Source organism: Lissotriton helveticus, chromosome 6 (genome assembly GCF_964261635.1).
Source record: "Lissotriton helveticus chromosome 6, aLisHel1.1, whole genome shotgun sequence".
NCBI lineage: Eukaryota > Metazoa > Chordata > Amphibia > Caudata > Salamandridae > Lissotriton > Lissotriton helveticus.
In genome coordinates, this window is record NC_136067.1 from 1,041,488,407 (window position 1) to 1,041,503,308 (window position 14,902).

The window sequence follows — 14,902 nt, forward strand, 5'->3', positions numbered from 1 at the left end:
TTGGAACTCTGGGGAGGATGCAGAGCAACCAAGAACAGGCACAGCATGAGATTAGACTGGGTGACAGGCAGAATCTACATTTTAGTTTGAGCAGTTTTACAAAGCGCAAATCTTACCCAAGGACACAACAACTCTTCACAAAAGAAACAGACATTATTAGGTGTTCCTCACCCGATTCTTTGTTGGTGTTTTGTGGTAGAGAAGTGGCTTAGTGACCGCACTCTTCAGCCTCGAAACAACACATAAGATGCATAGCTTTTCTAAATGTGGGCAGACGTGGAAGATGTGTCAGGTGTTCTGAGTGAACTGGGCCCAAAATATATTGAGATTTGCCCATGACCCGCACAAGTCAATTATATCAGCATTACAGTTCTAACTGAGGCAGGATAACAAGGGCCGATCAACCTGCAACTTACACAAAGCAGAATGTTAATTGGCCTGATTTTATATTTTTTGTCCTGCCCCACCTGCACTGTCATACAAAGTTCGTGTGTGATGTGCGTGCGCAGGAGCTTTTCTTTACCTAGCCAATACCGATGCCTTTGTTGGTGAGGGACGTCTGGGGATCTGCGGACCACATCTGAAGAACACATGTTAAGAACCACTGGCCTAGGTTACCTCCCCAAAATGTTGGAGTTTGGCATACTAGTTAACAAAAAGTTCTAAAACTGGCATAAACCTATGATGAGTTACCAATGATCCACCGAGCACTCAAATGTCAATTAAAGTCCATAAATCTGTATTCTCCTTCTTCAGTTTTTCTTATTCTTTATTCATATACTTTTCTTCATACAAACCAAAACAGTATTCTTCTTCCAAAATACGCGAAGATTTACCGATGGGTTTCCAAGATATACGAACTATGGACCAGAACTAACTAATATTTACGGGACCTGTGACAAGGCATAAACTACAGAAGTACGAACGCAGGATAAGGATACTCAAATACCGAGACGCTAACGATACCGTGCTACCGAACTGTCCACTTCTTACTAAAAGTCATAACGCCTAATAGGATACAGTGGACAGAACCCCACGATTATGAATTAAACAGGATTTGTAATGCCCTGAAGAAGTCTTAATGTCCAAGACGGTCTAGACGAAACACGTGTTGGCTGTTATACTGAAATTATTTTGGAAGAAGAATACTGTTTTGGTTTGGATGAAGAAAAGTATATGAATAAAGAATAAGAAAAACTGAAGAAGGAGAATACAGATTTGTGGACTTTAATTGACATTTGAGTGCTCGGTGGATCATTGGTAACTGGTCAGACCACATATGTGGTCCTATTTGGAGCTGAGGCGACAGGCTCATATCTATCTGGAGCACCAAATACTTTGTTATTAGAGAACTATTTTCCTAAATTTGCTGTGCGCTCTAAGAAACTGTTGCCAAATTTGTGTTATAAACCTATGATGAGACTGAAAAAAGCAATATGACGATTGTGATGGACAGTGTAAGCTTTGAGTTCTGACCACACAAAAGAGACCGAAAATACTTGAAAGGGCTAAGTGCTTGTGCCTATAGATCTCATTCTTTGAAATACCCACCACCTATTTAAAAAAGATCTAAAGAACTGCGTTTACTATGAGTTATGCGTTTAGGTTAATAGTGCATGCAATCTTTTCTTTCTTTTGTTTTCTTAAAATTAAACTCTTAAACACCCTTTCTGCAGGGAAGTGCTTTGCTATTGTTTCTAATCTTCAGAAGTGATCCTTAATCAATAACAAATAACACAGAAATCTAATTTTCCAAATTTCACACTACCTTAACAGTAGTTCTGAATGAGTTCCCCATGATTTGCTTTATTATTTATAAAGAATATTAAACAGATTATTGAATCTGTAGTGGATGACATTGGATGAATAATTGTATTGTTTGGTTAATTAAAAACGTATTATTGAAGCATATTAAATAAAACAATTCATTTAAAACCACATTAAAAATCCAGCTGCCCTTCTGTGCAATACAAAGTCATTGACATTTCCAGTTTATAACTTTGGTCTTAGAGGCACATTCAGTTAAAGTGCTTTGTGCTTTAGGAAGAGAGTTGCAAAAGTAGGCTGATATGGATAAGGAGCAATCAAGAAGCATAATTGATTAAGATTGCATACAAGAACTTAAAACTCACTAGCAAAGTACTTCATGCTCTTACTGGTTGTAGTGCTTAGTTGGAATGGTCATGAATGACAGAGTGCAAGCTGAAGTATTAGTCAATGACATCCATGTTCTTAAGGACACTCTAGGATAAACTGTGTGGGGCTTTAGCAAGATGCAGGATTAGACTGAGGAGAACAAGGAACAATCGGGACTCAATGTCCGTAAGAACCAAGATCTTATACACGTACAACAATTAAGTACACAATGCATTAAAAGCTACAGGACTTGACTGATGACTACAAGAAACAATCAGGGACTCAGACGCTGTAAGAACCAAGATCTTATAGTCATTGAGTCCCCGATTGTTACTTGCTGTCCTCAGTCTAATCCTGTAGCTGCAGTTTGTTAATTCATTGTGTACAAATTATTCTTTTACAATTCCACAGAGGTGATGATTCCGCATTCGGCTTTTTAATTATCTTTATTCAAGATTTAAATAGTTTTTGAAGTTTAGAATACAATTCAATGAGTATGTTCACAATTGAATAATATGTAAACTTCTATTTCCAAATGTTGCCACTTGAGCCAGTTATGCTTTATTATGCATAATCTTTAAAAAAGCAAGGATAACACTATTACTCATACAGGGAGTGGCGAGGTGTGCCATTCGCCTTCGGGCACCCTGTTCCCTGTATTACAGTTGATCTTGAAGTTGACCAATACAAAGGGAAATCTCTAAAAAGTACTTCCTAGCCACAGAGCAGTGCAGTGTTTCAGAATCGAACCTATTCCCTTGTCTTTCCATGCATCTCTGGACTTCCACCTGAGTGTTTCAGACCTGCCTCAGTCTTTTCTTTACCTTCTCCATGTGACATCATGCCCCCATACCAACCCCTTTCCTAGTCTCACCTTCCTTGCTACTCTATGTGACTCCCAGCCCCAGGGTCTTCCCTTCCTCTTGCTTGAAATGCCAGTCAACACCTTGTGTTCAACATTGGTTTGAGTACATACTGTATAGCTGGTACCGCTTAAGGCGGATGGTGAGGACACAAGTAGGAACCCTGAAAAGAAGGTTATTTCCAGTTAGATGTTTGCTTTTATGAATTTCTGTGCCATTTCCACTAATCTCTTAGTTGGTCACAAAGCGTCTGGCAACACCAGCAGCTTCTTTATTCATTGGAGCTGCTGCATAGATGTGCCTAGCATTGGAATTTAGTCACTAATTTGTAAACCAACCACATTTTGAAAGGCCATGTGTGACCTGGAAATTTACAGATTCTGAATGCCTCCCCTCAATCATGCAGCTGTGCAGCAAGTTTATACATTGAGCACTATCCTAAATGTTGTTTGTGTATTCTGAGCCTCAACATTCAATCTGATTCAGAGGTGTTAAGAAATGGATTGATCACAAGTATAGTATATTTTATTCTGAAATGTTTTATAGTTTTTTAGGTCTCGCCTGTCAATGCGCTTGCGCATTGAGCTTGCGAGAATATAGGGGCTTATCCAGGGCTTAACCAAACGGGCGATTTCATGCAGTGCCCGTGAAAAGCAAGCTCAATGCGTAAGCGCATTGACCTAAAATGCGCGTGCACATGAAAGCCAGCCATCTGCCGCCAGCAGCTTCACCGCCCCCTGCTGCATCGAAGGCTTTCGGCCGTGTCGCATTTCTCCTCCCCCCTCCCCACAGCAATGCCAAGAGCTTTCACTTTCACGGCCGCTAGGGCCGTGTCTCTCGTTTCTCCTCCCCCCTTCTCCCCTCCCCACTCGCTCATCAAAGGCTGCTCACTCTCCTTCTCCCCCGCCCCCATCCGACTTGTCTTCATTTCGCGCTGATTTATTTTGCGGGCCGTGTCTCTCATTTCTCCTCCCCTTCCCCCCTCCCCACTCACTCATCAAAGGCTGCTCACTCTGGACTACATGTCCCATAACATGAAGGAAGATTCTGATCATGCTATACGCTGGCTTCCATAACCTAGTACACCAGCGATTGTATGCATTGAGGTCTGCAGTCGGCCCAGAGGAATCTCCACCACTGTTAGCAAAATATATCAGTCGAGGCATAAGGTCGCATTATACACGTCTCTTGGTTCAATGCACTTCTTCCAGTGAAACGAAGTGCCGGGCCCGCGCATCGCTAGAACTGGCCGTGCGCACGTTCATAGCGGGACAGCTGCTTCTGTAGCTGGAGAGACTTTAAACCCGCCCGCCAGCACCCCCTGCTGTACTGAATCACTCAGCGGCCTGCTGTGAACATCTACCGTCTCCTGGGACACCCTGGCCATCTGCTACGTTTCCTAAAGTTTAGCCACCGTTTGCAATTTGCCTCCTCGCATGGTCTTTTGCACTGCCGTTGTTTACCGTACCTTTCTGACAGTGTTTGCATTGGTTTAATTAACAATCGCTTTCCTTCCACTTCTTGATTGGCAGTTGTCTGTTAGTGACAGGATTTAGAAGGATGGCATGCGAGAGCGTGGCATACTGCTTATATTGTACAAACTTACTTCCACAGTAAACTTCCGAAGGTATTTTGCGCAAACTATGTAAATACTGAATCGTGCAGTCAACCACGAGGACAGCGGAAGCGGGTGTCAGATATAATAATGGAAAACCTCAAGTTAAAAGCTTTGTTAACAGCGCAAGTTGTTAGAAAGGGTAATCCTGTGACTGAATTATTGCTTGACAGGACGTAGCCCCGGGACACACACATACTTCCAGCAGGGTGCTGCCACCTACCCCCATCACTCCACTTTGCTGTAGGCCATTGAAACATCCGGCGGAAATCGCAGCTCCTCACAGAAATACACAATTACCTGCAAATTGCCAGGCGTATTTGCAAAGACGTCTAGTAAAACACACAGACAAACATAAGTACAAAGGGAATGCTCTAGACAACACACACTCGTTCAGACGCGAACAAGAGACACCAAAATCAAACGCCACAGTTGTAGGGCAGCTGCAACTGCAGCCAGCTGATGCAGGTGACATATGGCTTTGATACACCCCAATTTCCTCAAATATGCAGAAAATCCGGCAGTTTACAGGACCTGGGGTGGAACTCAGAAGGGCACTTTCCACACATGTCTGGGCACGTTACTGCGTGCACTGAAAGTGTTGGCGCACCACCAGGCAAAAGACATGGGATTACATACTGCATGCAGCAAAGCATGTAACTCAAAACAGATGCGAACAAAAATAGCTTAGTATGAACAGTGGAAACACTGTCAGACCGCAATTAGCAGCCATAATGTGACACTCAGCCAGGAGGCTACGGTTCTGTTGGCAGGCACTGGTACTGCTGTCCAAGGACATGAATACCACCCCCACCCCTCTAGACTTTTCTGGTAGAATATTGTCAGCCTCGGACAAACTCAGTGGGGCTCAAAATAGGGGTTTGTGTAGCAAGAGCTGAAGATGGTTCCTCAATGTCGGCACTTTCTATAGTTGATCACACTCCATTCGTATTGATCAGAAGCAGTCACGTATTTTTTAGAGCAGCCTAGTTTTTGACTCCCAACACTACAACCCAGGTCTCAATGGATGTCTTTGAAATGAGCACACAACCCCTGGCTCCTGGGCACTACATCAACGAGCGTCTGACGATTCAGCTTCTCACCTCTGAACCCATTTTGAAACATAGTTTGTGTGAACCATTGATGGATGCAGGAACTGAGAAAATCTTTTTTATAATCAGCTTCTTTAATGCACACTTACAATTTCTTATTTCAACATTGAGACAGAGAAAGTGCGTTTTTTTCTTGACACTTTAAAATTATGATCAACTAAAAAAAAGTAATTGTTCTCTCAATGTGTCAAGCTTTATTACAAATGTCACAAAAATATGTTAACATTTCACTTCTGTTCTTGGATTTTCGCCACAATAAAATACACTGAACATAATCTTCACAAAAGGTATTTACTGAAGTTCAAACTATTACCATTATAAATTACAATAACTTTTATTTAAGTATTAATTATTTAAAAAGAATAAAAGCCATTGTTATTTTTAATATCAATACATCTAAGTCACGTAAATACAAAACATGTTGCATTACAAATGCTATAGATGTCACATTTGCAAAAGTTAAAAGTATTAGCATTGTAAATGACAAAGCTATTAACTTCGTTATTTTCAAAACCAACACATAAATAAAAAAATTGTCATTTACAAGACCAATAGCTCAAACTTTTCTAATGCGAGACCTATTGCATTGCAAATGCTTGTTGGATAAGTTATCAAGTCTTCCCTTTTTAGGTCGAAGCCTACCAGAGAGCTGAGCTGTCTGGTTTGCTAAAGACATCTTGGGAACATCCAGAAAGTTGACCTAGGATTACATTCCGCACGTTGCTTACCATTGGCTTTGTGGTTTGTAACTCACATTTTCTGGCTTTCTATTTGCTGGCTTTATTTGCCTTAGGCTGTCGAGCTTGAGTTTGACCTTCCATTACCCAAACCTTGTTTACTGTATTCTTCCACTAACTCACTTTCTGTAAAAAGGCCTTTAAATCTTGTTCTTATCTTGTCACATTTGCTGTGCATTCAAAGACATTGGTCAAATGTTAAGCTCTCTCTTCCAAGGGAGCTTGGTGTTTACTTTTCTCTCTCTCTGACTTAAAAATGTGGGAATTTATGTGACAATACTGCTAGGTATTCATGTAAGAAGAGAAGGTGTAGGATGTTTTTTTTTCTAGAACATACAGAAAAAAATTAACTGTGCTGAAGTTTCGGAATATAATAGAATTAGTGCAAATGAAGCACACATTTTTGTATTTAAGAGTGGTGGAAACATATTTGAATATGATCAAAGTACATCTGTACACTAGGTGATGACATTTGCAGACATTGTGTGCAGTAAATCGTATTTCGGTGAAAATGTGATAGTCATTTGAATTGAAAATGTGTCTGTAATGGCAGTGCACTACCACAGCAAGCATTCTCCACACTATGCCACTCCACTATATGCCTTTCTACTGTTTGCCACACACCACTCCATTCTACGACACTCCACTCCAAGCTCTGATAAAGCAGTGCACTCTATTCCACTCCACTCCACTCTAAGACTCTCTGACACACCATGCCACTCGACTCAAGACTCCTCTCTATGCCCACGACACAACACGCCACTCTACGCCCGTCCACTTTACCCCACTCCAATCTATCCCACTTTACTCCACTGCTCCCCAATCTACTCCACCCCACTTCGCTACAACCTACCCCAAAAACTGTTCCACTCCAATCTACCCCACTCCACCCCACTTCAATCTACCCCAGTCTATCCCCTCTACTCCAATCTATCCCAGTCCGCCCCACTGCAGTCCAATCTACCTCACTACAATGTACCCCCTCCACTCCACCGTAATCCACCCCACTCCACCCCACTCAAATCTACCCCTTTCTCCTCCAGTCTTACAATCTGCTCCAATCAATGCCACTCCAGTCTACCCAATGCACCCCATTCCAGAGTATCCTAATCCATCCCACTCCACTCCAATCTACCTGACTACGCACTAATCGGCCACACCGTACTCTACTCCGTTCATCCCAATCTACCACACCCCACTCTTCACCACTCTCACTTCACTTCAATCTCGGCTCCAATCCAATATATCCAATTCCACCCCACTAAACTCCAATGTACCCCAGTCCAACCTACCCCAATGCGACCTACCCCGTGGCCACCACATTCCTCTCTCGTGTCTCCCACCATCCTCCCCAATGTCCTTTTCATTTCCATTCAGGGACTTTAATTTTTTATTTAATTACATTTTTGGGTGAGTTTATGTATAATGGATTGCTTTACGTGCGCACTACTTACATAACACAGGGACACTTTTATTTCATTTTGATACATGTTGCAGCAGCTGCTGCACAACGTGGCTTCAATTTGTTATTTCAAATAACGCTATGGTGTGACCAGCTTTGACCGTGTAACAGGGCTTGTTTTTTTTCACTTTAAGCCATGCTGCCAAGCAGCTCGCGCTGCTGTGTAACAACATGTCTAACAAAACAGGACTCAGCCCTTAGTCTCATATATGCTGGTGATTTCACAGTTCTGCAAAAATGGAAGTACCTCAGAAATGACCATATCTGCATATTTGATATTTGGCAGAATAATCGCATATGCGAAGTATCTGTAGATGTGTTGAAACCCCATAGACACATAGACAATGATACTAAATGGTGTACATACATCATATTTTTTGCATTCTACATCAGATTTAAGTCTTTAAACTGATGGAAATATCACATGAAAATACCAGTACCTAAGGTATGTGGTAAACACTTCCAATATTCTGAAGCCCTATGATGCGGTATTGGAGTGCTTTACATGAGCACCACTTACAATATACAGGGACACAGGCCCGGCTCCAGGAATTTTTATTTGGGTGGGCCAAGGGTGCATTTGGGTGGGCCACTGCGGGCTCGATTTGTTGCATAGATGTCTGGGCAGGCCTGCTTCAGAGCCCGCCTTTATCACTTCTTAGTCTTACAAGGCCCAGTAAGACGCACTCTTTTCCAAACCTCTTTCTATATATGATCATTCTCAAAAAATGTTTTTTCCATGTAATGTTCCTTTGATGGGAAGAGGAGGTTTTCTGAGGTGGGAGTATCAGGCAAGTGACACTTAGCAGGCTCCCTCTGTGCGAGCCTTCACGGAGAATCCCTCTTCATTACTACCTAGACCTGACTCCAGACTCTGCCACGCACTCCCTTACAGGTTTGATTATCCACTACTCCTCTCCAGTGCACCTTATCTCACAGCTAACCTTAGGCCCCATATCAGGCACCATTGGGCTCCACTTTCATTTTTCCGGGTAAAAACACTAGTAAAGTCACCTTCAAACTTAAAATATTGAATGTAGCAGTAAATATAACTAGTACGCACTTTAAAGTATGTTCCACAGTAGCCCTTATGACCCGGCTGCTAAATAAATAAACAACAACAGAAAGGCCATGACAGGGCTGGCTTTATAGTGCTGATACAAAAGTCTTTTTTGGTGCCACACCTTCCAACAGTGCCCCTCATCTCTCCGTAGCCCCCCTCATTGACCACCTTCTCAAACTCCCTCACTGCCACCCTCCAACAAAGCCCCTCATCTCTCCGTAGCCCATCCCCGTCATGACCTCCTCCTCAGACTCCTTCACTACCACCCTCCTCCAGCGCCACTCATCTCTCCGTAGCCCTTCCCTCAAATGCATTTCATTTGTTGTATTACACTACTCATATCAGTGTAGGGTGTCACAGTACTTAACATCACGCACACATTATACTGAGACAATCAATCATGCAGGTATGTAAATCAGTCTGCAGGGAATGTCACATAAGCCATTGAGGATTACAAGGTGCAGGAATCACGTCATCCATACTGATGGGCAGTATATTTTAAGAGGGTTTGGTCTGGGAAAAGACAACCGTAGGATTTAAAGAGTATTTCATGAGGGTCAGCTTTACTGATAAAAATGTATATCTGCCCAAAAATACTCATTTTGGCAACATTAGAATAATGAAAGACTGAGGAAGTTCTAACTATATCACAAAACAAAAAAGCAAAGTTCTAACTCTACCGTTCATGTTTATTTGCAGCTCTTTGGTGACAGTTCATTGGTCACTGTTTTATGTTAGGGTTGTAACTTCTGAACTGCAAGTAACACAAGAATCTCTGTGAAAAAGGCAGTAACCCACTGAGCTTCCACATAAAATACAGTTCATCTGCATTTAAAAACGACTAACAGACAAATGATTGTTCTCCAGCAGGATCATTAATCACCAGGGTTATCTGGGCATTTTCTATTGTCTTATTGTTGTCCTGCGTCAGCCATGATAATGATAAAAATTGTTCAAATTAAGCACACACTGACTTTATTTATTAACTGTACAATGAATTAAAATAATTAAAGTAAAAAACATAAAAGCAAACAGCTAAATAATAACCACTGTAAAAAATATGAAGTCATCTAATAAAGTGTAGTTTCTGTGCAAAAAAGTATGTGTCCTGCTGGGCCTGTGCAGATTTAAAAAAGAAAAACAAATAGTAACACATTCTCTTACCTACTCCATGAAACAAACTTTGTGTCACAGCCTGATCTGATAGGCAGCTGCAGGGGTCAGGAAAGGTGAATAGGATTAAAGAAACTTTTCTCCTGCACCGCATAGAAAATGAAATTTCTACACTGCCGAACAGTAGGCAAAGGTGACCGTTTCGCCTTTTGCCAGTGGAGATGAATGGGTAAAAAAAATAAACAAAGCCTTGTTAACATATCAATGGTCTTTTAACGACCTGTCAAGTACACGGGTGCGGCTGCGATAATCTCAAGTACTCTCTGTGTGTGCGCGCGCCAGGGAAGCTGTCTCAGCCCGGGCGCACACACACAAACACCCTTTGAGGCCAATTCCGTTGCGCTCCTGCCTTCAAGCCCTCACTGCAAGGGCCAAGGCTCCTGTTTGGGTGGGCCAGGCTCATTTTTGGGTGGGCCCGGCCCACCCGGCCCACCCTCTAGAACCGGGCCTGCAGGGACACTTTAATTTTTAAACATGTTGCAGCGAAGAGTTAGCTACTGTACAACACGGCTTAAAGTAAAAAAATAAAATAAAAAAAATAAGCAATATGATGTGGCCAGCGTTCACGGCATCATGGGGCTTTTTGTTATAACTTTAAGCCATGCTGCACAGCAGCTCGCGCTGCTGTTTAACATGTATAACAAAACATTGACAAAACTAATAGAATTTGCAGAGGGGAAACCTCTTGGCTTTACCAATGCTTGTTACACTAGTAAGAGAAATGCCAACCGTGCAATTCTAATCATGCTGGAGTTTATTTTTAATTTAAGGAATCAATAACTTTGATTTTGGAATGTGTACAGCTGTTTAGGCGAGTGATGACAGTCACTGAATCCAGGTCATCCATTCTTGAATTCAGCGTAAGGAGCGTACTGATTTAACATCAGCTCTCAAAGCATACACCGGAGCAGGAAATTGTATTAATAAAGGTAGATTTGTGTTGTAATTCTTATTTATTTCTCAGGTTAAACAGATCACCTCATGTTGGGTATACCAACAGTCTAATGTCTCAGTCTTATGAATGGTTGAAGAAATCTCCAGGGCATCACTTGGAGCTGACAGACATTGAGTGGGACACACTTCCCTGGGAGTCTGTTTGATTTTGTTTGTTCTTAGAAGGGTGTGGAAAGGACGGGTGGTTGGGCCCGCCCCGCTGCGGTCCAATCTTATCAACCTCTCATGATTAATGAAAATCTACATGTTGCGTGGATTAGGTGAAATTTGTGAAGTAATTTCAGTAGAAAGCTTTGATTTCTTTTAGTGTACCGGAGAAGATCCTTAGAGGTACAGGATAGAACTGTAGCCCTTAGGCCAGCCTGAGTCTAATACAGTACATGCTACATGTTTCCCCACCATCTCCCAATCTAGATGCTCTTCCTTGAGCCCCCTCCTCCTTTCTTAAACTTACTTACACCGCTACTCTCCTTAGCTACCCCCTCTTTGGTGCTCCTCTCCTACGCTTTTAGTTGTGAATGCCATATTTGCAGTCAACACCAGTGCTCTAGCTCCTTCCTGGCTGAGAAGGGGTTGGCGCTTATGGGGAAGAAATGCCTGACTTTGCCAAGAACTTCAGGAAAAATCGACAAACCTGGAGTACTGCAAACCGAGAAATGTAGTATGTGACAGTCCATTTCTGAGGCATACAATTTTTGTTTATTTTTGGTGGGGATTAATGCAGTTCTTTGGTTTCTTTAGTCGTCCTTGAGTGACAACTATCACTGTGATTTTTTTTCAAATGCTAATGCTTTGTAAATTGTGAAAAGCAGTAGATTTGGGTATTTATAATTTTTTTTAAAACCACTTGAATTGGTCATCATTTTCGAAGTTGACCCAAATCTGTTTGAACGCCCTATTAAGCTCTCGGGCCACCACTTTGTCTCGGTTTCAGGTCCCACCTGGAGGCCGGCGCTGAGAAGTGGAACCGGCTGCTGGCAATGCTGGAGGAGCTCATCCGGTGGCTGAACATGAAGGACCAGGAGCTGAAAAAACAAATGCCTGTGGCAGGGGATGTACCAGCTGTGCAGCAACAACATGACCACTGCAAAGTAAGTTGGCTACGCCCTGCCCTGCAGGTTTTCTAAGCATGCACATTCTGTCCACAGGTGTGTTATAATTAGGGTATTTGTGTTTTTTTTCTTTTGCGCATTTCTGTCTATATTTATCCATATAATTGTTTTGCCCATTTTATTGGTATTTAACCATATTTAATTTATGTATTGAGAATAAATGAAGTCGTAAAATTGTATATTTCCACATTTCATTGATAAAGATGTACTCTAACTATGATGCCTGTCGCAATTTAACAAATTAAGCAGCATATATAACAAAAAACTACATCAACAGATAAATATCGCCATTATATACAACTATATGTTAACAAATGCCTTTATTTTAGGGCATCTCATCCTGTTTTTAAATCCCCTGGGTGTCTAGCTGCTTAGCAGTTGGTCCTGAATTTATGACGAACAACAAGGAGAGTCTCATACAAGAAGCACAATTTACTGTATTTTTCTGCTTTAAAAAATAAATACAGTTATTAGACCCAATCACAGATTGTCCCTTACATATAGGAAGAATGTTAACAATTCCCCGACCCCTGGTGGTGCTGAGGGAAGTCTGGGAGACTGACATTGGCCTGCTGGAAGACAATGATTGGGAAGATGCCATTCAAAGCCCAAGAGAGGTAGCAGTCAGAGCGAGATTTACGCTAGTACAGTTAAGGATCCTCCATAGGTCCTACTCTACGAGTATACTCCTGCATAAGCTAGGGCGCACCCACACAGATAGATGCATTCGGGGCTGCGACCAAAGGGATACCTTCCTTCACATCATTTGGGAGTGTCCAGTTATACAACAATACTGGGGAAAAGTAATACGAGTGATGTCAGAGGTCCTGGGGCATGAAATTCTCATAGATGGCAGATTGCACATACTGTGTGTAATGGGGGAACAGACATGGCCTAAATACCAGAAGATTTGGCTAATGGTGGCGGCAATGCTGGCTAAGAGGAACATTGCCAGGGCGTGGGGAGCCGCCCTTCCCCCGAAGGCGGATCAATGGAAGGCCGACCTAGATTGGTGTAGTGCCGCAGAAAAATAGAATATGAGAGTAGGGGTTGCCCTTGGAAATGGGAGAAAATATGGCACCAATCGGAGACATATAGGGGTCTATGAAGTGGGGGAGGGAGGATAACGTGCTCGATACCAGGTGGTGAAAGAGATATTAACAACAAGAGAGGTCAGGGAGATGAGATCTGAAATGTCTGGTGCATCAGCAGACCAAGGAATCGGACATGTACGTTTTGGTGTCTAGATCATCAACTGTCAGTGGATATTTTGCTGTATACTGCAAACAATGTATGCTTAATAAAAAGATTTGTTAAAAAAAATACAGACGAGAAATAGATTGTTTTCGGTATTTATCTGTAAAAATCAGAAAAACAGAAAACTGGAAGCCATAGTTATGATAAAGTGTCTGTAGTTCAGGCAGTGCTTCGAGACCTCGAGTCGGGCAGACCAGCCATGAAACGAGGACAGCCAGACCAGCTTCTACTTTAGAAAGGTCGCTGAATTTGAGAGGTGCGTTTGGACATAAAACCACTTTGACACATAACAATAAATCTTCTGCAGTCCTTTCACACACATAATAATTTTATTTAGAACAAATCAATATGCTTCTGCTTAGTAGGCTTTCTTGGTGATGCCCTCTAAACACTTTGTTTCAAGGTCACTTAAGAGACATGTTTATTGCACAATCTGGGGCAGATTTATGATGACTGGCGCATCCCCAGGGATGCGCCAGTCATCCTGCGCCGCTGCTCCGCCACCCATGGTGCGCCACATTTACAATGCGGCGCACCATGGGGCAAAAACGGCACAGATGCGTGACGCATCTGTGCCGAAAAGGTGGCGCATTGCTGGAGCTGCGTCGCAAGCGCGACGCAGCTCCAGCAAGGCTCGAGGGTGCCCCATCTCCACAATGCTGCGTCAAGACCTACGCCTGCTTCAAGCAGGCGCAGGCTTTTGACGCAGCATTGTCCTGAAAGTGACTGAGTGAAATCTTATAGATTTCACTCAGCCACTTTTGCGAGGCGCACCTGCCCCGGAACGCCCACCCTGCGCCGGAACGCCTCCTGATGGCGCTGGGCTTTACAACGTGACGCATCTCCTAGATGCGTCACGTTGTAAATAGGGCGCATTGTTTGCGCCGCCGTTGCATCAAATAAAGTGACGCACCGGCGACGCAAGACCTTCATAAATCTGCCCCTCTATCTGAAATGAAATGAAAGATCATTTGGTGTGAAGGAGAGGTAGGCGCCTAGTCTGAGTTAGTGAACAACAGGGATTTTAGCTTTTTGCGGAAAGTCAGTAAGTTGGGTTCAGATCGCAGGTGGAGGGGAAGGGAGTTCCAGAGTTTGGCCGAGTTATAGGAGAATGAGCGGCCCCCACATCTGGCTCTCTTGATCCTGGGTACTGTGACAAGGAAGGAGGAAGCTGATCTGAGCTGTCTGTTGGGGTGGTAGGGGGTAATCAGGGGGTGATTGATGGTGGCACCTGTTTTCCAGAAGGCTCGGTGGGCGATACACAAGCCCCTAAATGTAATTCTTTACCTAACTGGGACCCAATGAAGATTTCTGTGTTCTTTTGGCCTCAACGTGCAGTTTTGCTTACTCCGTTTTATTGTTTCCGCTGGCCTCGCCCTGTGGCTGGCCAGGGCATCGCGTCCTTTCTAAAGAACAGT

The 14,902-nt window shown here is 42.9% G+C and overlaps 1 protein-coding gene across 2 annotated transcripts in view; it reads left to right on the plus strand.

The window, feature by feature from the left end:
- UTRN (utrophin) overlaps positions 1–14,902 on the plus strand; it is a 1,532,463-nt gene that overhangs the window by 1,015,787 nt on the left and 501,774 nt on the right. For both annotated transcript variants that reach the window (XM_078648677.1, XM_078648678.1), the window contains one exon: positions 12,050–12,206. In XM_078648677.1, the coding sequence (XP_078504803.1) occupies positions 12,050–12,206 (157 nt within the window). The remainder of the gene's footprint in view (positions 1–12,049; positions 12,207–14,902) is intronic.